The sequence below is a fragment of the Rhineura floridana genome, chromosome 19 (assembly GCF_030035675.1).
Source record: "Rhineura floridana isolate rRhiFlo1 chromosome 19, rRhiFlo1.hap2, whole genome shotgun sequence".
Lineage (NCBI taxonomy): Eukaryota > Metazoa > Chordata > Lepidosauria > Squamata > Rhineuridae > Rhineura > Rhineura floridana.
This window is the reverse complement of record NC_084498.1, coordinates 23,447,065-23,470,110: the sequence shown is the minus strand read 5'-3', so window position 1 is coordinate 23,470,110 and position 23,046 is coordinate 23,447,065. Positions and strand designations below refer to the sequence as shown.

Below are 23,046 nucleotides of genomic sequence, written 5' to 3'. Positions count from 1 at the left end.
ACAAAAGTCTGACAAAGATGGAGATTGTTGAGATAGACTTCGAGAAACTGCCAAACTAGAATTTATTAGCATGGTTGAATCTATTTGCTTAGGACTCAGTCAGAAGCAGGTCTCTCTCTCTCTCTCTCTTTCTCCAAAAGTTCAATTAGCATATTAAAGCTGGGAAGACTGTCTGTTAAGGAAGACTCTCCTATGAAACTGTCTGCACTAGAATTTATCAGCAAGAATCGGTATTGTTTGGGAATCAATCAGAAGCAAGGTTCTCTTGCACTCACTACAAAACTTAAATTAGCATACCAAAGCCAGGAAGATTGTATTATCTCTCTGCTTATCTGGGATACATTTGGGTTATTCATAGAAAGGTTGCAAATGGTACAGTACCTTTTGCATGTCAGGCTTTATGGCCTGGCTGTTTACATTCCCTTCCCCCTTCTCTATTCCCATGCATCTCTTTGTCGACTGAGGATAACGCTGGCGAGATTGGACTTTGGTCCATGAAAAAATCTGCCACAATAAATCAGCCAGTCTTTAAGATGCCACAACACCTCTTTCTTGAATCTGTCTGTCGTCATCCCTTTTATTGCTGATGTTCAGGAGGTGTGTGCCACTGCTTATGCAAGTGGGGGGTCATCAGGATAAGGGACAATCTCCAACTTTTGCAGGTGTACCCTCCCCAAAACCACCGTAAGTGGGACCTTCAAAACGGCACAATAAGAAAAGAATGTGCTTGCTGCCCATGGAACACTGACTGACTTTGGGGGGGGGCAGGCAGAAAACTCTCTCTCTCTCTCTCTCTCTGTGTGTGTGTGTGTGTATTATGCTGGAGGATGGCAAGGCCTTGACTGGAACTCTAGGCAGAATCATTCCATGCTCCAACATTTTGTTGCAGGTTCCACATGTAAAGCAGTCACTTTCAACCTTTGCAGACCTAGAGTCCCACTTTAGCAGAAACCCGTATAATGAGGCCCCTTTTATTTTTTTAACCAACAATCAATGTTCCTCTTCCTATTTTTTCCTCCCTCTGTCACGTATGACTGGATGCAAGAGAAGTTGAAGAGGGAGTATCAACAAGGCCACCTCGACAAGCAGAAAAGACAAAAACAACCCCTTCTGGAATTTTTTTTAAGCAGGAGATGGGGAAGCTGTGGCCCTCTCGAGGTGGCTGGACTCCAACTCCCACCATTCCTCAGCATTGTTCATGCCGGCTGGTGCTGATGGAGCTGGAGTCCGGCAACATCTGAGAGGGCCACAGCAATGAGGCACACCTTAGATTAGGGGTTCCCAAATGGTGGTCCACGGACTATCAATTGTTCGTGAACTTCATCCAGGTGGTCTTCAGTGCGTCTGTGAATAGCGCTTACAATCTGAATTCTTTGGAAATCAAATTGTAATACAATAAAATACAAGATAAGAAATCAAAGAAGAAATGAAAATACAATAAAAAAAGATATCTAGCACTGCGCATTACAGTTGCTATAATAGGCAGAAAAATTGGTCCACCAAAACCCTCAAGAAATTTCAAATAGTCCATGAGGAAAACAAGGTTTGGGAACTACTGCCCTGGGTCCTATCCAGAAAGGCAGATATAGTCTGTTAGGGGCCTTTTTAAATTGTTGAAAGCTGTTCCTATTTGCCAGTTTGGCCAAAGGAAACCAAAAACTTATTTCAGATAGAAGAGTTTTATCATCATACGTCGCACTTCTGCACACACTTCTTCAACAGTCAGTCTGATTGGGATCACTAGGATTTACTCCCAAGTAAGTGTATATAAGTATGTGTATCGGATTGCAGTCAAAATTGTTAAAAACTAGGACACTTTTCTTACGTTAGACTGTTTGCTCTTTGGGGCAGATACCCATCATTTTGTACCTACTCTGCAAAATGCAATGCACATTAATAATAATAATTATAAAAATGTAAGTGTACTGCCTTCAAGTCGATTCCAAGTTATGGCGACCCCATGAATAGGGTTTTCATGGTAAGCGGTAGTCAGTGGGGGTTTACCATTGCCTCCCTCTGAGGCTGAGAGGCAGTGACTGGCCCAAGGTCACCCAGTGAGCTTCATGGCTGTGTGGGAATTGAACCCTGGTCTCCCAGGTTGTAGTCCAGCACCTTAACCACTACACCACACTGGCTCTCTATTTAGTGCAATAATAATAATAATAAATTAATAATAATAATAGCAAGTAATTATTATTATTGCACTAAATGATAATGATCATAATTGCAATTAATAAAAGTAATAGCACTAAATGATAATTACAGATAAAATATAATAATAATAATAATAATAATAATAACAACAACAACAATCTTTCCAGCATCCTCCATTGTAAATTGACATTTCAGATTACTAAGGTACAATAAATAACCAATAAACACAAAAACATACTTTATTTGTTTCTTCTTTATACAAAATAAAGAAACTAGGAGCAAAAAACTATAATACATCCTTAAACAGGCGTTGCCTCCAAGGAAGGTTTGGACCGGATTGGTGTTTGCTAGTGACATAGGGTTTTTTTTATTGGTAGCTGTGGTTATAATTCTGCCAAAATAATAATAACTTTAATAATAATATAATAATATTAATAATAATAATAATTAAAACAAAAACACCACTGCCCACGTCCCTCCGAACATATTTAAATAAGTCCTGCAAGTCGTTCCAGCACTTACCACGAGGGGGCGACGTATCACCGATGAAACCTTCCTTCTTCCGAATAACCTTTTCCAAAAGTCCCTTTCCTGCCACCGTCGAACACACACAAATTAAACCTTTTTAATTAAAATAAATTGGTACTCTTTTTTTCTGAGTTAGGAAAGCAAACAAAGAAACAAAAACAAAACAAAACCCAAAACAAAAGCAAAACAAAAACCCAAGACGCAATCCTGGATTGGGGGGCGGGGGTCTTCCCCCTTCTCCTTCTCACATCCTTCAGTCTATGAAACAGGCGAGTCCAACCTTTGGTCCAAGGAGTTGGCGAGTTCCAGAGATTCGCTGCCAGAGGTTCCTCGAACAAAGAAGGCGGGCCACCTCTGGGCGCTGCAAGGGAGAGGGGCGTCGAGCCTGTCCAAACGTCCCCACTGAGCCCACCGGGGGCCAGGCAGTGGGCCGCGCGTGGTCCTTGAGCGCCCCCCTCCGGAAGGAGGTCTGGCGAGGCGCGATTTGGCATCACGGTGGCGCTTTTGGTTCTGGAGTTTCGCCCCCGACGGAGCGGACCGGGGTTTTGACAAAAGGGCTTGCTTGGTCCGGTGGGGGCCGGTCAGGCGCGCCCTCCTCCGCTAGGGGCGCTCTACCACACGGCCGTTTCGTTGAGCTCCTGGTTGGGGTGCGAGAGAGGCCCGCTGTAGCTTGACATGGAGAAAGGGGGACTGGGTCCTCCGCTGAAGACCTCTCCCGGAATGGGGTGCAGCGAGCCGGGGAGGCCGGGCTCCGGGCTGGGCGTGTCCGGATGCGAGATCATATCCGTATACCTTTGGTTCTCGGAAGCGTGGTGGCCGGGGAGAGGGGGTTCCAGAGGTCCAAGCGGGGTAGAGCCGGCCCCAGAGGTCGGCATGAAGCTGGAATCGGCGGGGGACTGAGCCTGCGAGGGGGGCCCGTGAGGGAAGAAGTCGTAGTTGCCCGCCGGACCGTAGTAGTCGCCCTGGTAATCTGCGGAAGGGGGGAAAGCGAGAAGAGCAGCTCAGATGGGATTCAGCGTCCCTCCCATCAGAATTGGAACCCGCAAGGAGAATCGCGCCCGCCCGCATCAGAGCCACTTTCAAGAGGGGGGAGGGGGCTGGCAGCCCCAAAGGCCGGCGGAAGGTCTTCTCCACTAACCCCAGCGTGCCCAGAGATATTCGCATAGGGAATCTCAAGGGCCTTTGGGCTGGCCATTTGCTCTCAATAACTTCGCAGGGATCCCATCCTTAAGAGTCATCAAGGCTGCCACCCTAACCCCGTTTACCGGGCAGAAACCCCCGTTGAATTCAGCAGGGCTTGCTTCTTGAGTAAGCATGGTCAGATCTGGGCAACCTTTAAGATGCCGCAAGACGCTCGTCAATACCGTTCGGATCCTGTACCATGGTCTCCTCGAGAGTAAGACTCATAGAGTTTAATGAGGCTTCCTCCCTGGGAAGTAACTAAGAGGCCTGGGTCTGTCGATCTCAGCCCAATTAATCCCTGGAAATACCGACCTGGCAATATAATAGAACAGTAACTGCGGCAGCACCATATAGCTCCCTTCGGGAGACGCTTCCCAACAATCAGACAGAGCAGATTTCCTGGCAATAGGGGAAAAATTAGGGCGCTCCACAGTGGTTTTGTAAAAGGAGAGGTCCTGGACTCTCGGCTCCCCGCAGAAATCGTCCCTGTAGGCAGCAAGCCCTTCTCCAAAGGCAGGGGGTAGAGCCAGCGCGTCTTTACGCCTCCCGCAGGGCGCAAAAGACGCTCTGCACGTGGTTAGAAGCACTGCTTCCAACATTAATGCAACCAGAGGGAAATGGATTGTGCCGAGGGGCCAGGCTGAAGATTTTTTGGCCTGACTCGGATGGGCTCTCCCGATGGAAGATATACACAGCCCCCCCCCTTCGCCCCAATCTCAAATTTGCCGAACTATCCCTCTCAAAGGAGTTCAAAAACACTCTCGATTTTGCGTTTAAAAACGGATCCCCCAACAGCACCTTTAAACGGTATAAAAACATTCTCAGACGACCTCCCCGCAAATAATAGAATTCTGTTTGCTATGTCACAGAGTTCCAATCAGAACGTTGCCGGAGAAATTGGCAAGAACATCAAAGGCCCGGTGTTTGGAAAAGGAGATCAAATTCGCGTCTGATTCGAAACGCTCTCGCTTCCCCTCCCCCTGCCCCAAGTCTGAACAAAGCAGGCGCGCCAGAGAAAAGGCCAGAGGTTTTAAAATCCCCGGAAACTCGAAGCTCAAATTCGACGTCCCTAATATTTACTCGTGGGGAGTGGGGGCTGCGGGAGGGGGTCTTCCTGAACTCGGAGCCGAGGGTAGGCTGGGGGGGGGGCGGCCCTCCTAAATTGTTTCTCCCCCCATTTTTTTTTTACAATAAATAAATAAATTTACTACAGAAGCAAAAAGTCTTCCCCTCTACTTTTTTGTGCTTTTAGGATGGCGACCAGCCTGAACTTGGTGGGACTTCGCGGACAAACCGCGCTCAGGATCGGGCGGAAAATTTGGATCGAGAAAGCTGCAGCCGTCGCTTTAAACCCGCAGGCTTCAGTCAGTTCTTTCTCTCCGCCCCACTGGAATCCTCCACGAGGGGCGGGTCGGATTTTAATTCGATTAAAGGGACACCCACCCATCTGTACGCCCCTCCCTCCCTTTGCAAACCAAGGCCCGCGTGGGCAGAGCGGCGAGTCCGCACGCGCGTCTTCGAGGGGGGAGAAGGCGAAATAAATTTATGACTCAGAGCCCTGGAGAGAGAGAGAGAGAGAGAGAGTGTGTGTGTGTGTGTGTGTGTGTAACTGGCATATACTTAATTAATTTTTTAAAAATGCCAAGACATCTCCGGAAACAAAGGGAGAAGCCCCTGGGAACCGCTGAAATTCTCTCTCATGCAGTCCACAACGTCTAGGGTTCCAGGCTGACATAGGCAGCTCTAGTAGTTCCTCGTTTGACTAACTCCGTATAACCCGATCCTCAATACGCAATTTATAAACTGTTCCTATTTCCCTAATGCTTAAATGGCGGTTTTATTTACTATTTAACTTTTTTATGTCTCTGAATCGGGCATGAGAATATCCTCCATTCTATTATTATTATTATTATTATTAACCGTACAGGATTTTAGAGAATAGATCTCTCCCTCCCAACCGTAACGGGAGACGTCGGGGATTGAACCCAGAACCTTCTGCCCTAAGCCTGACCTACAGCCCTTCCCCTCTCTTTGGAAGCGGTGCCAAATCGGTCAGGAGACAGACCGACACATCTCCCTGGGAAGAGGGGATCCTCGAAAGGAAAAGGCGCCTCACTTCCTTCCAGCGGAACAGCTTTGTTCGACGGAAAATGGCAGGTTTCCCAGCTCCACCCTCCGGGATCAAGAGCCTTTTTGGGGGGTGGTTTTTAAGGGGGTTCGTTTTAAGGGAGCAAGAAATGTGGGATGGGGTGGGGCGGCGGCGGGAACGGGGACGTCGTGCCGGGAAGAAAAACGAAAGCAGAGCGCTGGGGGCCCCGGCCAGAGGCGGCGGCGGCGGCCCTCCATACGCTCCTGGCGTTCGGCCGTAATTGGAACAAATGCCGTCTTAAAGAGGTACAAAGGCGAGGCAGCTGGACCTTTGTTCCTCACAGCGCAGGACGAGGGAGCGCCGGGCGTCAAAGGGGTCGTGCAGAGCTGGACCCTCCCGCACAAAGCTCCCTTTATTGGGGGGGGGGAAGGCGGGGAGGAGAGCAGCATGGCGTAGGCCCCGTCAAGGGGAATCGGGGCGGAAGGAGAGGCCAGCCTGAAAGCCGCCGGGAGAGAGCCGCTGGAAGGCATCAACCGGGCGGGGACGCAACTCCTGTCAAGGCCAGGGGAAAGGAAGGGGGTGCACTGGTGGGGAATGGGGGGGGGAGAGGAGGAATGCAGGCAATCGACGGCGCTCCTTCCCCAGCGCCTTCGGATTGTCAGCGCTGAGAGCGGAACCGGGAGAGAGCGAGTTAAGGAAGCGAGGGAAGGCAGGGAACCCAGGAAAAAAGAGAAGGGAAGAAGAAAGGGATGGGTAAAAAAGGAAAGAAGGAGATAACTGAATGGTGGTGGGGATGAAAGCGTGCAAGACCAGAGGGAGGAAGGGAGAAGAGTTAAGAGCAGGGAAGGCAAAGAAGAAAGAAAGCAGATTTAAAGCACATTTCCCCCCCCCCCAAGAAAATTGGGAACTGCAGTCGACCCCTCATAGAGCTTCCATTCTCAGCATCCTTAGCAAACTACACTTCCCAGGATTCTTTGGGGGAAATAATGTGCATTAAATGTGTGTAAGCAGTCAACATCTCTTGCTCTCCCTGGAAGCATAATGGTGAGATCCTAAAGAGGCTGGCTAAAGAGCAAAACGAAGTTTTCCTCCAAACAGATCCATTGCAATGAATAGGCCTAAGATGCTTTACTACTACTACTACTAATGTGCTAGTTATGTACCAAAATGGCTTCTAAGCAAACAATTTCATCAGCACATTAAAAACATCTGCCATTAAAATGTACAATAGAACAGACCCATTTAAACAATTAAAACCATTAGATGAGGAGGCCCAGGTCAGCCAATCAGGGGAATGCCTTTCTAAACAGGCACATCTTCAAGAGCCTGCAGAATGCCAATGCTGATGGGATTTCTCAGGGAGAGCATTAATTTCAAGTTAGTCAAGTCAGTTAATTTCAGTGGGTCTATGCTGGGTAGGCGAACCTTGGATCCCACCCCAAGCCCCAGTGGGAGACATTTCCCAGTAAGCACACACATTCCCCAGTGGGATCTAATGCACATTTACTCCAAAGTAGTCTTGCTGTATTAACAATAGGTTTGATGACTAGTGAATGTGTCTGGGACAGGGATGTAGCAGTCCAGGGTCTCAGGAGGTCTTAGACCCCTTACTTTTTTGGGAACAGGGTCCCAATGTCTCCAGTGTCCTATGAGCCAATCAACATAAAGGGGAGTGTGTTGGCCACTGAGAAGAGTCTTCAAACATGCCTCCTTGTCCTTTCCTGCCAAGTGCAGCCAATCAGAGTGAAAGGAGGTGAGACAACCACTGAGAAGACTCTTCTCAGAAGCTAACACACTCCCCTTTCATTCCAACTGGCTCTTAGGGACATCTGTTGCTGTGGAAGAAGTTGCTTGTGGGAAGAACTGAAGAGTGTGGAGATGACAAGGGAGTGAGCAAGGCAAGGGGGCATGGCTGCCAGGAGACGTGGTGTGACTACCATGAAGGTACCCTGCACTTCTGAATTTGTCACTACACTACTGGTCTGGGATGGCGACCCTCTTGAGAAAATTTATTTGCTTCAGAGCAAAACATGTTTTTTGAGGGGGGGCAGAAAGAAGTGAAAGGGGAGGAAGGGCACACCTCTCATTTTTCTCCCCCACTTAATCCGATAAGACAAGCCTGGTTACCTCCATAGTAAGTGTAAGGGGTGGAGCCTAACATCTCTGATTCGTCCAAGCGCCCCCCGAGCGGGCGCATGCGTCGGGGACTCCGGAAGAACGCGTGCCTCCGGGCTCCCAGCGCGCTCAGCTGCTTCATCCGCCGCTCCTTGGACCGTCGGTTCTGGAACCACACCTGCGGGGCAAAGCGAGAAGCCAGGATGAGGCCCTCCAGCTGGACTGAGCACCTACAAAGCCCCCAGGAAGAGGAGGCGGGGGGCCTGGCTGGAAATTAGGATTTTTAAACAATAGGATTAAGGGGGGAATGGGAAGAGTGGGGGGCTTGCCATGCAAAAAAGACCCCCCTCCCCCAGAAACAATGGACGCAAGTAATTTGGGGTTGAAGGTGTGGGAAAGTGGCTCTAACTTGGGTTGAAGTCTACATGCCTGAGGGGAGATAGAGAACGGGTCCTCCAGCTGGCTAGGCTGCCTATTTTTACCTGTGCTCCTCTACCTGCCTTCCTTTGTTAACTGATGCTCTTCCGGAAGCTGACCACTCCTCCCAGCTCTCCTTCCTGCTTCTTCTCTGACCAGCCAAGGGAGAGGAGACATCTTGCCTTTGTTTCTCTCACCTGTAGCATGGGAGGAATTACCAAGCCTGGCGGTTGAGCCTCCAATTTAGTTAGCCAGAAGTAGAGTACTTTCCTAGTGACCATGTATCTCTCTAAATAAAGTAGCTTTTCTTGTTTTGAACATGTGTAATGTCTCCGTGATTTGGGTGCAGATTGACCTCCTTTCAGGTAAATCACACAGCCCAACCTGCTCGACTCCCCTGACAGTAACACTCCGGCCTATTAATTTCAATGGGTCTGCTCTGAGTAGGACTTGCACAGGATACAACCCAGTTTTCTTTGGACTGCTGGAGCCCCTCAAGAGCAAATATGGTTTGAAGGAGAGGATTAAGGAATTTGCTCTTTACCAAACAAAGGGAAAAGAGAACTCTCTCACACACACATGCAACATGGCTGAGATCATGAGCAGCTGCCCAGGGGATGAAGGAGTTTGTCAAGAGCCCCCGATCCTGTGGGAAGTTTTCCTGAGCTGAGGCAGGACCTTCCCCCCAGGATTGGGTCCAAAAGCTTCTTTTTTTTTCTTGTTCCCCACTTTGGAAGAATTTTTTTTTCATAAAGTAAGAGAGACTAAAGATTTTTTAAAAAAAGGTTTGCATTACTCAGTAGATAAATAGTAACTAATGGACTTATAGTAGGGTGGTTGGGGTGGTTTTGGGGGATAAAAGGCTGCAAGATAGCTTCTGCTGCTACTGTTGCCACTGTGTTGTGTGTCCTAATTAAGCACAAGCTTACTACCACTAGGTAAAAATGCTTGTAGTAACTACAAGCAGGAGTAGTGGGTCCAGCAAACTAGTACGGTTAGCACAGCAGTATGAAAAACCCCCATCCCAGTTCAAATCGCAAGTCACGTTTCCCAGTTTGAACATGTCTCTTTCTCTCTCACAGTCTGCCTTCTTTCTTACAATAAGGTCAGGGGAGCAACCTGTCAAGCTTCTTGTAATACTCAACAGGGAGGAGGATGGAGACAACTAGGATGAAGCCTCTGCTTAACATTGGCTCTGGCTCTGCCTACTGTTTGGGTTCCCTGCATTCCGTCCCACCAGTCTTAATGGGCTCTAGCCACCACTGGGGCTTTCTTCCTGCCTATTTTACTCATAAGAATATCTCTGCTGGATGGGACAAAGAGGTCCATCTAGACCAGGGATGGATAGCCCCTCGTCCTCCAGCTGTTCCTGGACTACAACTCGCATCATTCCTGATGCTCGGCCATCCTAGCTGGGGCTGATCGGAGTTGGAATTCCAACAATGTCTAAAGGGCCACCGTTTCCCCAACTTTGATGTAGACCAGCATCCAGTTAGGTTTCTGAGAAACACACAAGCAGAGCATGAAGGCAACATCCTTTCCTGTTCCTTGGCCCCAGCAGCTGGGCTTGAGAGGTATAGTGTCTCTGAACATGGCAGTTCCACTGTTCTCTGCTTAGCTGCTTCAAACAGATAACTAGTATCTTAGACACAGTCTTGCAAGATCCTTTGTTTAAGAATTCTAGAAAGGATAATTCATCCATCAAGGAGGAATTAAAGGTGGATGCTTGTTGACATGGAGAACTAACAGGTTTTGCCTTGAAAGGTTCCAGATGCTATGATGTTACCAGTTCATCTAGATCAAGTGTGGGGAACCCTCCAAACGCTGGCGAACTACAGCTCCAGCAAGCACGCCCAGCAGCTGTCGATGATGAGGGTTGTAGTTCACCAACCTCTGGAGGGTCAAAGGTTCCCCACACATGATCAAGATGGAAAACAACCTGGAGAGGAGGATTGGGACTCCTTTCCTTGACATCCCCATTAGCAACATGATCACACTGGCCTATTTTACAGGGGTGTGATGAAGATTACTGAAAGGTCCTACACAGAAATGTTACCGGCTATTCGTCTGTTCTGAGTCCCTTCAAATTCTGTTTATAATAAAAACCAAACTAAAAACCTAATAGATTTGATTTTATCTGCCCCTCTCTTTTGGTATGGTTATATTTATTAATGTTTGCCATGCTTTAAATGGTTTACTGTACGTTGCCTTGGGATCGCTTGCAATGAAGGGCAGGTTAGAAACATTTCAAGCAGAAATATATGGGGTTGTATCCAGTGGTGTCATGCTCAAAGTAGACCCATGGAAAACAAAGGATGTGAGTAACTTAAGTCCTTTGATTTCAATGGGTCTGGATATAGCCCTGTTTACTTTTGTTTAAAATGTTAAATAACAGTAAAACAAGAAAGAGTAACTGCAGTTGGCATTAGCATCATGACTGTCTTAACAGCTCAACCCTATGCATGTTTACTCAAAAGGGAGCCCCACTGATTTGAGTAGGACTTACAGCTGGTATAGCACAGTGGGGAGGAGACCCTGGCTGGGAGTCTGTGAGTTGAAATCCCTGCTCATGTCTCCTGGGTGTCAAGGGCCAGCTAAAGATCACCCCCACAGGAAGTGGCTCAGGGGTTACGTGCCCTGCCGCCTGTGTAGCCGTGGGCCAGCTGCATAGTCCTAAGGAGCCCGGTTGCCCTCCAGCTGGCAGTTGCGGACAAGGAAGGGGCCGGCTTGTGCAGCTGTGGCAAGCTGAGTAGGCCCTCGCCAGCTGGGGAGGACTAGCCTCAGAGGGAGGCAACGGGAAACCCCCTCTGAATACCGCTTACCATGAACACCCCATTCATAGGGTAGCCATAAGTTGGGATCGACTTGAAGGCAGTCCATTTCCATTTTGTTTCCTACTAAAGATGCACTAGATTACAGTTTAACCTCCACCCCCAACCTCATGGGGCAGTGTAAATCCTTCAGGGGAAGCCTGTAGCTCAGTGGTAGAGCATCTGCTTTGCATACAGGAGGCCCCAGGTTCAGTCATTGAGCATGTTAGAAGTGTGGCAAGAGCAACTTCCATATGGTTCTCTTTGCATGTCAGAGGGGAGATAGAGATAGAGTCCTCCGGGATGGCTAGATTGTCACTGACCTGTACTCATCTTATCTGTCTTCCTTACTAGTCTTAAGGAGCTGACCTCACTTTGAACTCTTCTTCCTGTTTACCTCTTCTTCTCTGACCACTGAGAGAGAGGGAGGCATTTTGGCTTTGTCTTCCTCTCCTCCAGCATAGGGGCAGTGACCAAGGCTGGCCATTGGGTCTCCAACTTAGGCTGCAATCCAATACGTGTCTACTCAGAAGTTACCTCCGTTGGGTTCAATGGCACTTACTCCCAGGTAAGTGTGTATTGGATAGCAGCCTTAGTTAGGTGGGTAGGACTAGTGCCTTTCCTATCGAGTATGTGTTTCTATTAGTAAAGTAGTCTTATTTTTAAACAAGTCTAAAGTCTCAGTGATTCAAAGCAAGTTAAAAGCTTGCTTCCTTTTAGGAAAAGCACACAGGACACTGCGCAAGCTACACCAAACTAAACTCTGTTAATTTACGAATACTCTCCAAGTAGTGCAGGGAAAGACTCCTTGTCTGAATTCCTGGAGAGCTGCTGCTAGTCACAGTTGACAATACTGAGCAACATCCTATGTTCCTCACACTGAAATCAATGGGTCACTAAGCAGAGCTCTCAGTCTTTCCAGTTGAAATCCATGGGACTTATTAAAGGCTTAACTTTGGCTGGCTTAAATACTGTCTGTACACCTTAAGGCTGGAGGTTGTTCTGTGCACATTTACCTGAAAGTAAGTCTCGTTGAAATATGTGGGGATTGCTTCTGAGTAAACCTGTGTAGGGTTGGACTTTTAAGATTGCAATTCTATGCATGCTTCCATGTGAGGAAGCCTTATTGAGCTAAGTGGGGCTTACATGCATAGGACGGTAATCACTTGAGCACAACCTTCACACGTGTAATTCTCATTCATTATAAAGGGGCTTGTACATACATTTTCCCTTAACTGATTTTCAGCCAGATCGAATGCTTCAGATGGTATTTTCGTAGGTAGTTAGGGTGATGGGCACAATGGGATGTATGAAGACCTTCTGATGAAGTTAGCTAGTTCTACCCTGCTCCAAAAGGAAGTGCATCATCATTGTGCAAGATGTCGCATCATATATCTTCCTCTTTTTGCAGACTACACTTCAGGAAGGCTACTACTCATCTGCATTTCCAGTCTCCATAAATGCAATATTCCATACTTAAGTCACGTGATTAAAAATCATTTTCCAAAACATCTTGGGATTGACAATGAAGATAAATGGATGGCCATCAGGAATTTTCTGGTAATGGCAGCTTTGCTTTCCAATTTTCCAGATTGTTTGGGTAATTTGTGTGTGCACGAAGGGGTGTAGTCATCTGCAGTCTCGGGGGATCTTAGACCCCTTACTTTTTTGGGAGCAGGGTCCCTATGTCTCCAGCATCCTATGAGCCAATCATCATGAAAGAGGAATGTGGTAGCCACTGAGAAGAGTCTCCTAGCCAGACACATTTCTTAAGGAATGGAAGCCTCTCTTAGACTTTTTGTTGAAAGATCAAAATAAAATGATGATATTGGGATTTGACGATTAACTAAGATAGCCTATGGAGAAAAGTGATCCTGTATGTATATATTAAGGGACAGGTTTGATATATATTATATACTTTTAGCTGATCTGCGACAAATCGGAAGTCAACTATTTTATTTTTTTTTCTTTTGTTGTATTGTTATGTTTTTGTTGTTTGACTTTGTTTTGTTTGTCTTTTGAAAAATTTGAATAAAAATTATTAAAAAAAAAAAAGAAGAGTCTCCTAGCATACGTCCTTATCCTTTCCTGCTGATTGGAACCAATCAGAGGAAAAGAAGACTCTTCTCAGTAGCTAAAACTCCCCCTTTTATGCTTCTTGGCTCCTAGGAACTTCAGTTATTGTGGGAAAAGGTGTTAACAAGGAGCTTGTTCTCAACTCAGCAGCCAAAAACAAGAAGGGAGGGGGATGGGTGTGACTAACATGAAGGGGCCCGGCACTTCTGATTTTGCCAGTAAACTACTGTGTGTGAGTGAAAGAAACATCCTTCATGGTCCAGATAACATCATAACGCAGAAGGGCCTTTCCTGATTACTGTGGTGACAAGCTATGATGTGATCTGGAACATGTAGAAGAATGCCTCTTTTCTGTAGAGAGGGAGACACGGTTGAGAAGAATATGGAGGACTCTGCATTCAAAGGGCCTGGGGTGGTGGCGGCATCAGCAATAAGCACCTCTAAGGCACCACAAATGCCTTGTTGTTGTTATATGCCTTCAAGTCAATGACAACTTATGGCAACCCTATGAATCTTTTTGGATATATTCATGGGGTTTTCATGGTGAGAGGTCTTCAGAGGTGGTTTACCATTGCTTTCCTCTAAGTCTACAGCACCCAGTATTCCCAGGCGGTCTGCCATCCAATTACTAGCCAGGTCTGACTCTGCTTAGCTTCCAAGATCAGGCGTGTTTAAGGTAGTATGGCTGTAGGCCCACAAATGCCTACAGAAGAGCAAATCCACTCTGTGGTCTAGTTGAGGACAGGTAGGCAGTCATTTTCCTCTTACCTGAATGACTCTCATGTTGAGCCCTGTCTCCTGAGCCAGCTGCTCCCGGATATGCCTGGTGGGTTTAGGGGTGGCTGCAAAAGCTGCTTTGAGGGTCTCCAGCTGCTTGGCTTTGATGGTGGTCCGGGGTCCTCTCCGTTTGGTCCCAGAGTTCTGTTCTTCGTTCTCATTGTTTGTGGTCTCTTTATCGGAGGAGGTTGAATTGTCAGTCTCCTTTGTGTCATCCTGCATTGGATCTGGGATGTCCGGAGACAAACTTCGGTCGGTACATGAGGATACTGTGGAGGGAAGGGGAGAGCGATTGTCACTTGGGGGGAGGAGGAGAAGGAGGAGGAAAACTCCAGCAGAAAAGGTCTCAGCCTCTAGATCAGCCTTTTCCAACCAGTGTGCCTCCAGATGCTGTTGGACCTCAACTCCCATCAACTTCAGCCAGCATTGCCAATTGTCAGGAAAGATGGGAATTGTGGTCCAACAACATCTGGAGGCACACTGGTTGAGAAAGGCTGCTTTAGCTTGTGCCCAACTAAGTTCTAGTTAGAGCAGATGCATTGAAGTTGATGGGCTGATGGTAGTCATGACTGTTAATTTAAATGGGTCTACTCTGGGCAGGGCTAAGAGGGGATGTGATGGGTCTACTCTGGGCAGAGCTAACCATGGATACAGCCCTCTTCATTTCCCAGATTGACTGATATACCACATCAAAGCTCAGGATTTAGGGATCCAAAGACCCCATCTTCATCCCTCCTGGATGGAGTTTCAAAAAATTATTTTGACATCAGCTTTCATCCTACTTGGGCCTGGAGTATGAAAGGATAACACCCTTAAATATATTCATTAGCAAAGATGCAGCAAGCTAACTACCTTGTGTGTGGTTTATCTGAAAGCACCAGGCTTTTAGCCTTGTTTTAAATCACTGAGTCTTCAGACTTTGTTAAATGAAGAAAAGCTACTTTATTTAGAGAAATACAGAGTTGTCAGGAAAGATGACCTAGTTCTAAGTAGCTAAGTTGGAGGACCAGGGGCCAGGCTTGATCACTCCCCCCCCCCGTGCTAGAGGAGAGGAAGACAAAGACAATATGTCTCCTCTTGCTTGGCTGGTTGGAGAAGAAGTGGGTAAACAGGAAGGAGAGTTAGAGGTGAGATCAGTTCCCTGAGAGTATCAGTTTACAGGGACGGAAATCAGGTAAGATGAGAACAGGTCAGTGACAGCCTAGCTACTATGGTGGACTATCTCCCACCCTCCCAGGCATGCAAAGAGAACCAAACGAGAGTTGCTGTTGCCACACATCCAACAAACACCCCACAGACTTGGAAGGGAAGGTGGAAGTGGGAAAATCCCTTCCTTATTTCTCTAAGGAAGGAGTCACCAAATTCTACTTGGAGAGGAAGACAGCTGTCTCTCCACTGTCGAAATAAATGCTCAGATGCGGAGAGAAGAATAGAAGAAGCTGCCCTGAGGAGCACCGAGGAGCCCAAAGGCAGAGGGAAATGTAATCAATTAATTGATTCATTAATGAATCAAACAAACAAATCAAGCTGTCAAAAAAAAAAACAAAAAAAAAAACAGAGGCCAGCGGCATCCGTCCCTTTCCATTCTCCTCTTGATCCAAGCCAAACCAAAGCATCCGGGCACCAATCCTGAAGAAGAAGAATGGGGTGGTGGTGGTGGGGAGAGGATATGGGCACTTCAGCTGTGGAAGGGGTGCTGCAGGATGAATACTGGTGGGAGGGGTGGAGGACCTGAATCTGAGACCCATGACCTTGGCTCTGTTGGAGGGATTTGTTGTTATGTGCCTTCAAGTCGATTACAACTTATGGCGACCCTATGAATCAGCGACCTCCAGTAGCACCTGTCATGAACCACCCTGAACCACCCTGTTCTGTTGGCGGGGAAAGGGATTTACTACAGAGTAAAAAGACAGGTTACAAGGCTTGCAAAATCAAGGGAAGTCTATGTCAAAACGGTGCCGCCGCCGCCAGGCTCCCCCCCCCTTCCAATAGCATGTTGTCCTGGTTTCCAATCCTAAACTTTTAAGAGGCTGTTTTTTCGTGTCCCTCCCAAAATTTCCCATTGTTCTGACAGAAGGAGCAAAGCAGTAGAGCATCAGTGTTGCATGTAGAAGGCCCCAGGGCCAACCCCCGGCATCTCCAGGAAGGCCTCTGCCTGAATCCCTGGAGAGCTGCTGCCAGTCAGAGTAGACAATACTGAGCTAGATGGGCCAAGGGTGTGACGGTACAGGGAAGGGCTGTAGCTCAGTGCTTTGCATGCAGAAGGTCCCAGGTTCAGTTCCCAGCATTTCCAGGTAGGTCTGGAGTGTCCCCTGCCTGAGAAACCTTGGAGAGACGCTGCCGTTCAGTGTTGACAATACTGACCTAAATGGACCCAAGGTCTACCTCTGTAGAAGGCAGCTTCCTACGAGATTTGGCTTGGCTGTCCTTGGACACCCCCTCCCACCAATAATTTCACCTGCTGTTCCCATTCATCCATGCCCCCTTGGAGAAGTCGACCTTTAAAAAATTGCTTTGCACTTATTGATGCCTCTGGGGGGTGAGGCAATCCGTCTCTGAACAGCACGGTGCTGGAGACAGCACACACCCCATACATTTAAAGCACCCCCCTCAAGAATCCCAGGAACTGTAGTTTACCCCTCACAGAGCTATAATTCCTAGCACCCTTAACAAACGATAGTTTCCAGGATTTCTTTTTTTGGGAGGGAGGCAATGTGCTTTAAATGGATGGTGTCCATGCAGCCTGGGAACAGGAGAGAATGGCCGGCAGACCTTCACTTCCTTGATTTGTGATCTCTCCAGAGGCCTCTGCCTGGCCACTGCTGGAGACAGAACGGGGTTTAGAGGGCCTTTGGTCCAATTCGGCAAAAGCGGTTCTTATATTCAAAGGAATACAATGTTCCCTCCCGCCGACGGCTGCCCAGGGGCAAAACCACCTTACCCTCACAAATGGAGGAGAGAAGGTGGAAGGGGATCCTATATAGGGTGACTTCCAAACAGCCTCTTTTAACCCCCCCCCCCAATAAAGAGGACGGCCAGAGAAAGAAGAGGAGAAATCCAGCTGGCCCCAACCCACATTTTTATTCCCGAGCAAGGCCTTAGGAAAAGACAAATCGAATATCTCCCTCCGTTCCTCCCCCCCCCCGCTGTCCAACCTTATCCCCCAATCCCGACCTACTGATTCCCACCCCGACGAGAAAGGACGCCGATCCACAGTCCTCAGCGTCCGCTTCTGGGTATTTCCCACGAGGCGATCTCCTCCATTTCTTGGGGTCCTCGCTCTTTCGCCTGCCTTGCTCTCCCCCTCCCCATTGCCTAAAGTTAGACAGCAAGCTCCTCCAGGGCAGAGACCTGCCTCGCGGACCAGGCCAGATGGGATTTAGAAAGTGTGCCGCTTCCAGCTCCAAGGCACGGTAGAGAAATGTCGTGAAAAGACGCTCCTCTGCTGCACTCCTTAGGGAACACGGCAGAATCGATTTCCCCTCTCCTCGAGGAGGAAGGTGAGGTGGGGGCTGCTTTTGCCCTCACCTCTCTCTTGCCCCCCATCCAATCCCCCCTCCCTTGGTTCACTCTCGGTCCAAGAGAAGTTGCAACTTGCATGAGCCAGGGATGTTACCCCAAAAGCCCATGCGTCTTCATCCTGGCCCGTCACGGTAGTTCCGTCGCGCTCAGAAGCTCTGAGTGGTGGTGGCCCCGGAAAGGGCATTCTCTGTGCCAGCTCTTAGGCTGTGGAATTCCCTCCCCAAAGAGGTGGGTCTGGCGCCTTCATTATAGAGGTTCCGACGTAGGCTGGAGACGCCCTATCCTGGCTTTTGACATCCAAGATAAGGTTTTCAGGACCCACGGGCTATTTCTGTGGCTGTCATTTGTTTTCACTGTTTTTAATATTGAATTTTAAAATTGTTTTAGCCAGCCCTGGGACATGCCTGCTAAGGGCGGTGATAAAAATAACTATTACAATATTAATTAATTATTATTATTGCTGGGTAATGAATTCCACCAAGTTCAACGGGCCCTACTCTCCAAGGAAGTGGATAGGTATCCACATATCATTGCTACTACGAATAATAACGATATCATCTTGAAATTAATAACACTATCAACAGGAACGGTAAAACCACTAGTGCCATTACTAAGTTTACTACAGTGTTAATAGCATTACTACAGTTCCTATAGAAGGAGCCCTACCAACAAATGCAGGCCATCCAACTCCAGACCAGCCAAGTTATTTTGCACTTGAATAATAATAATAATAATAATAATAATAATAATAATAATAATAATAATAATGCATAGGAGCATATGAAACTGTCTTAATATATTGAGCCAATCTGTTGGTCCATTGAGCTCAGTATTGTTTACACTGACTGGCAGCTGCTCTCGGGGATTGCACCTGGCACCTTCCCCCAGATCAGCTCGCCGAAGCGAAGGCTCCCCCTTTCCCTCCGAGGACGCCCGTCCGCCGGCTCACCTGAATTGAGGCTGCCTTCTTTCAAGCTGGCCGAGCTCAGGTAGTCGTCCTTGCAGACGAATTTGTTCTCGTCGATGATGTACAGCTCCTCGCCCGTCGAGAGCTGCTTGTTGCACACCATGCACGTGAAACAGTTCAGGTGGAAGACTTTGCTCCGAGCTTTCCGCACCAGATCCGACGGGGAGATGCCTTGCGCGCACCCGGCGCACTTGGTGCCGAATCTCCTAGGGGAAAATAGAAGGAAAGGCGTGAGGGTTCCTGGGTGAGGAAGGAAGGAATTCAGGAAGGAGGGAATCCAGATGTGGCAGAGACGCTCTCCACGTTATTGAAACACCGGGATCTTCCACAGAGAATGAGGAGCGATCTCCCAGCGGCATCAGATACTGGATTTCCCGACCTTCCTGAGAGACACTGCCAAATAATGTGGGGTGGGGTGGGGTGGGGTGGGGGGGAGGTGGGGTGGGGGAGAGAGGAGGTAACCCTCCTTGCCATGCCCAGGAAAAGTTTGGGTCTGTTTTTTGAAAAACCAACAAACTAACAAACAAAGGTTGTGTGCGTGATGGATAGGTCCAGATGTGGTCCTGAGCAAGCCTCCTCACCACCTCCACCCCTCGGCAAGGGAACGGTGCCATCTCCGCCGGCTTTGCGCAGGAGAACCAGCCCCGAGATCTTGATTTTTCCGACGACGGTGGCAACAACCCCGGAAGGTCCTCTCCCCTGCCCCACTCAACCTGCGCTGGATGGAATCGGGGCCCCGAGTCGGGAAGGAATCCCCTAAATTTAGGAATTAGGAATACACCTCCCCATTTGTGTATATTTATGCATTTTTGTATTTATTGTGTATTTTGTGTGTGCGCGCCCCTGAGGGAGAAGTATAAAAAGCCGCTTTTGGTTGGAATATCTGTTTCTCCCAGCCGCCGCCGCCGCCGCCTTCCTCGTAGCAAAAAGTGAAGCGCGCCGCTTTAGGGAATGCGGTGGAAACTCCCGGCTGCAAGGGAGTTGTGTAGGCACGAAAGTGGGTGTGCGTCCGCGCAGGTATGTGCGGCAATCGCCTGTTGAGATACGATCCAGAGTAGGAAAAAAATGAGGCGTTTGTGCCAGTCTGACTGACGGCCCTCCCTTCATACATCTCGAATTTGGGGTACAACAGAATTGGGCTCAGAGGACTCCAAATCATCTTCCCCTTTCTGCGCTAGGCACCATTTTCTCTCAAGGGTAGCCCCACGGTGACGTTGATTTAGTGAAAACATTACAGCCCATAAATCATTTTTTTTTAGTGGTCTTCTCCTTGGGCATAATAGCCTCAGCTGCACCTTATCAAAAAATCATTCAAGTTTTTTTTTTTTTAAAGGAGAGGGAGTGGGGTAGGGAAGAGGTTTTAAGGTAGGAGAATTTGGAATGGCTATTCCAGGCCGTTTACATGTGCAAAGACAGCTTAGTCCATTCATATGCGTTCGCCTGGGGAGGGGAATGTTCTCTCTCCCCCCCCCCCCCCGCACATTCCCGTGCCTGGCATTTTCATCACTAAACAAATAGGCTCTTTACCTCCAATTAGGCCCCGAAAACAAAAGCCAGAGATGGATTTGCATTTCCAAAATGAGGGTTTATTTGTTGATCTTCTTTCTCCAAAACAAAAAGAGGGGGAGGAGGAATGCGGGTGGGCCAAAATCCCCCCCACTTCGTTTTAGCCCATCAGCAAAGTCAAGAGAGATTTCCATCTGCAAAGGTTCTTAGCAGGGAAAAGCATCTCGGTTAGAACAACACCTTGAAAGCTGCTGGCTTTCAAATTTAGGGCTTTCAAATAATAATAATAAGAAGAGGAAGAAGATGCTTTTCACTAGACCATAAACTAAAATACTGTGCATCTTCGTATAGCCATACGATTCCTCTAAATGTGTATATGTTGGGGAGAGGGATGGCAAGCGTCTATTTTGCCCCAACCTCCATCTCCCTCAATATAAAACTGCCTTCCTCTGCATACATAAGCTGCCATTCTAACCCCACTTACCTGGGAGTAAGCCCCGTGGAAATCGATACGACTTTAATTTCTGAGTTGGCATAGCTAGGGTAGCGCTTCGAATCGAGAGGGGCCCCCCTTGATATAAGCCAGACTTACTCCCGAGTAGCTCCGGGCTGCCTATATTTCAACCTCACTTGCCCTGACTCCCTAAGGATGGGATGGGTGTGTAAGATCAAGATGAAGGAGATTGCATAGGTCTGGCATTATTACGGGGGTGGGAGGCACGTCCAAATTCCAAAACGTCGCGAACCGCTGGTGGGCCTCTGTTGCCGTCCTGCTGAGAAATATTTATTTCGTGCAGCCGCGAAATTCAGGGGCTTTTGAGCGCTTAAGTCCACTTAGGAGCGCAGCTTCGACCTAAGGCAGCCGCACCCGGTGTTTGCCCAGCAGAACGCCCTAGGAATTCAATGGGTGAGTGTTAGTCCCGAGGAAAGGGTGCCCATAATGGCAGGCTAAACCCTCCCCCAACCCTTCCTTCGGAAGAGGAGGGTCCCGTCGCATGTGGCATGACAAAGTGGATAGCTGGTCTATTCAGGTGTTGCTGTTTTTGTTTTTAAATCCCAGTATTTTCCTTTTAATTTGGAGAGCCCGCTTTTACCTCCGTCACAGAGTGGACGGATATGTTCCCGGCTGATGGGAAGGCGAGTGGGGAGATCACGTTTTGACCTTGCAGCTTCCCTCCCGTTAAGAAGGCTTTACAAAAATCAACGACAGAACGAAAAACAAAGCAAAACATTCCCCACCCCCTTTTCTGCTGTCCGCTTGAATGGCTACATTAAGGAGGCGAGCCTCTTCCCGCTTACTCGGAAGTAAAGCCCGTTGGCCCCAAAGGGGCTTGCTTCCCTAGTCAGTGAATTTCGGACGGCAGCCTCAGAGCTCAGTTCCACGCCTCTTGGTTCAGAAGCAAGCCTCCCTTTCAATGAGACTTACTCCTAGGCAAAAGGACGCGCGGTTCTGGGGCACCTTTGACCACCCCAGGCTTACCTCCAAGGAAACAGGCATAGAGGATCAGGCCTTTGGTTGTGGGTGTGTTCAGGGTCAGGGCCCTGAGAGAGTCTATTTCGATCTTGGCTACGCTGAACTAGCAAGGGGGGAGGTGGGGAAGTCAAGGCATTTTGGGGGTGGGGGTGGGGGTGGGGGGTCGGAGGAACAGCAGAATCATAGCCCTGCAGGGCTCGGGAATATTATGGGCAACAGGGCAAGCCTAACCAGGTCAACTCAGAAGTAAGTCCCATTGAAATCAGTGGGCTTTACTCCCAGGTAAATGGAGTTAGGAGTGCAGCCCAAATCATCCTGGAAGCGGGGTGGCGGTGGTGGAAGGGAAGGAGACTGACTGGTTGCAAGGGAAGGAGATGGGAGATCGGCCCCTCACCTGAAAAAGTCGTTCTTACAATACAGCTTGCCTTCCCGGGAGAAACATTTCTCGGTGAGGTTGCATTTGCACTCGCAACACTGGACGCACTTGATGTGCCAGGCCCGGTCCAGGACGTTGAGCAAGAACCTGTCCAAAATGGGCCGCTCGCAGCCCGCACAGTGAACCATCATCGCCGCGGCTGGACGGTGGCGGGGTGGGGTGGGGGGTCACCTCACCGCGCCCCGCAGCCAACCCAGGCTCGCCTCTTCTTCCCTCGCCCGCCGGCGCCCGCGTCTCCCCTCGGGCACACACCGCGCGCCCCACTCCTCCTCTTCAGGCGCTCTCTCTATTTGCCGTCGGGTCCGCGCTAGCTCCTCCGATCCCCGCCTCCGGGGACGCCGAGGTCGGCCTGTTGGGCACCGTCGAGGAGGTTCAGGAGCCGTATCACCAGCGCAGTATCCTGGGCCCCACACCGAGCCTCGACAGGGGCGATGGGGGAGGACAGCCAGAAGGAGAAGGCCCGGGCCTGGCGCCTCTTCCCCTTTCCCGATGCTCTTCGTCGGCGTGTGGATGGCTGCCCGGGACTTTGCCCGACTTTCATGCCGTTCCCATCGCCCAGCTTTGTCTCCCGGCTTTAGTAATTCGCGCATCCTTATTCAGATTTGGTGACGTCGGGCGCCACGTCGGGCGGGCGGCGGCCAATGGCGAGGCGGTGGCCATGGCAACCTCTTAATTTATAGCATATCTAAATTGGCTCCAGCCTTGCGCTTGGCACAGAGGGAAAAAAAGAAGGCAGCCCTATTGTTGAGGGGCGAGATTTTCACCTGGCTTGCCGGGGTACTCTGTGAGTATCTTTTGCCTTCTCAGAGCGGTGGACGGAGGGGAATGCTCGCGGATCGGGGCCGGGTGGTGGTGGAGGACGCTCCGCTGCGTGTGTGTGCGCGCATGCATGCGGGCATGTATGTATGTATGTTTAGATCGGTCCTGCCCCCCCAAAAAAAAACAACAAGCGAGCATTAGCAGCAAAAGGAGCCTTGCTCTTTCCTGCTCTCG

At 49.0% G+C, this 23,046-nt stretch overlaps 1 protein-coding gene across 1 annotated transcript; it reads right to left on the bottom strand.

The window, feature by feature from the left end:
• Positions 1–2,326: 2,326 nt before the first annotated feature.
• Positions 2,327–22,193, bottom strand: LHX5 (LIM homeobox 5). The gene is made up of 5 exons (XM_061603051.1): positions 22,012–22,193; positions 18,620–18,843; positions 14,140–14,417; positions 8,081–8,246; positions 2,327–3,652 (listed from the first exon to the last, which is right to left on the bottom strand). The coding sequence occupies exons 1-5, from the start codon at positions 22,182–22,184 to the stop codon at positions 3,294–3,296; spliced, it is 1,200 nt and encodes a 399-aa protein (XP_061459035.1). The 5' UTR covers positions 22,185–22,193; the 3' UTR covers positions 2,327–3,293.
• Positions 22,194–23,046: the final 853 nt, after the last annotated feature.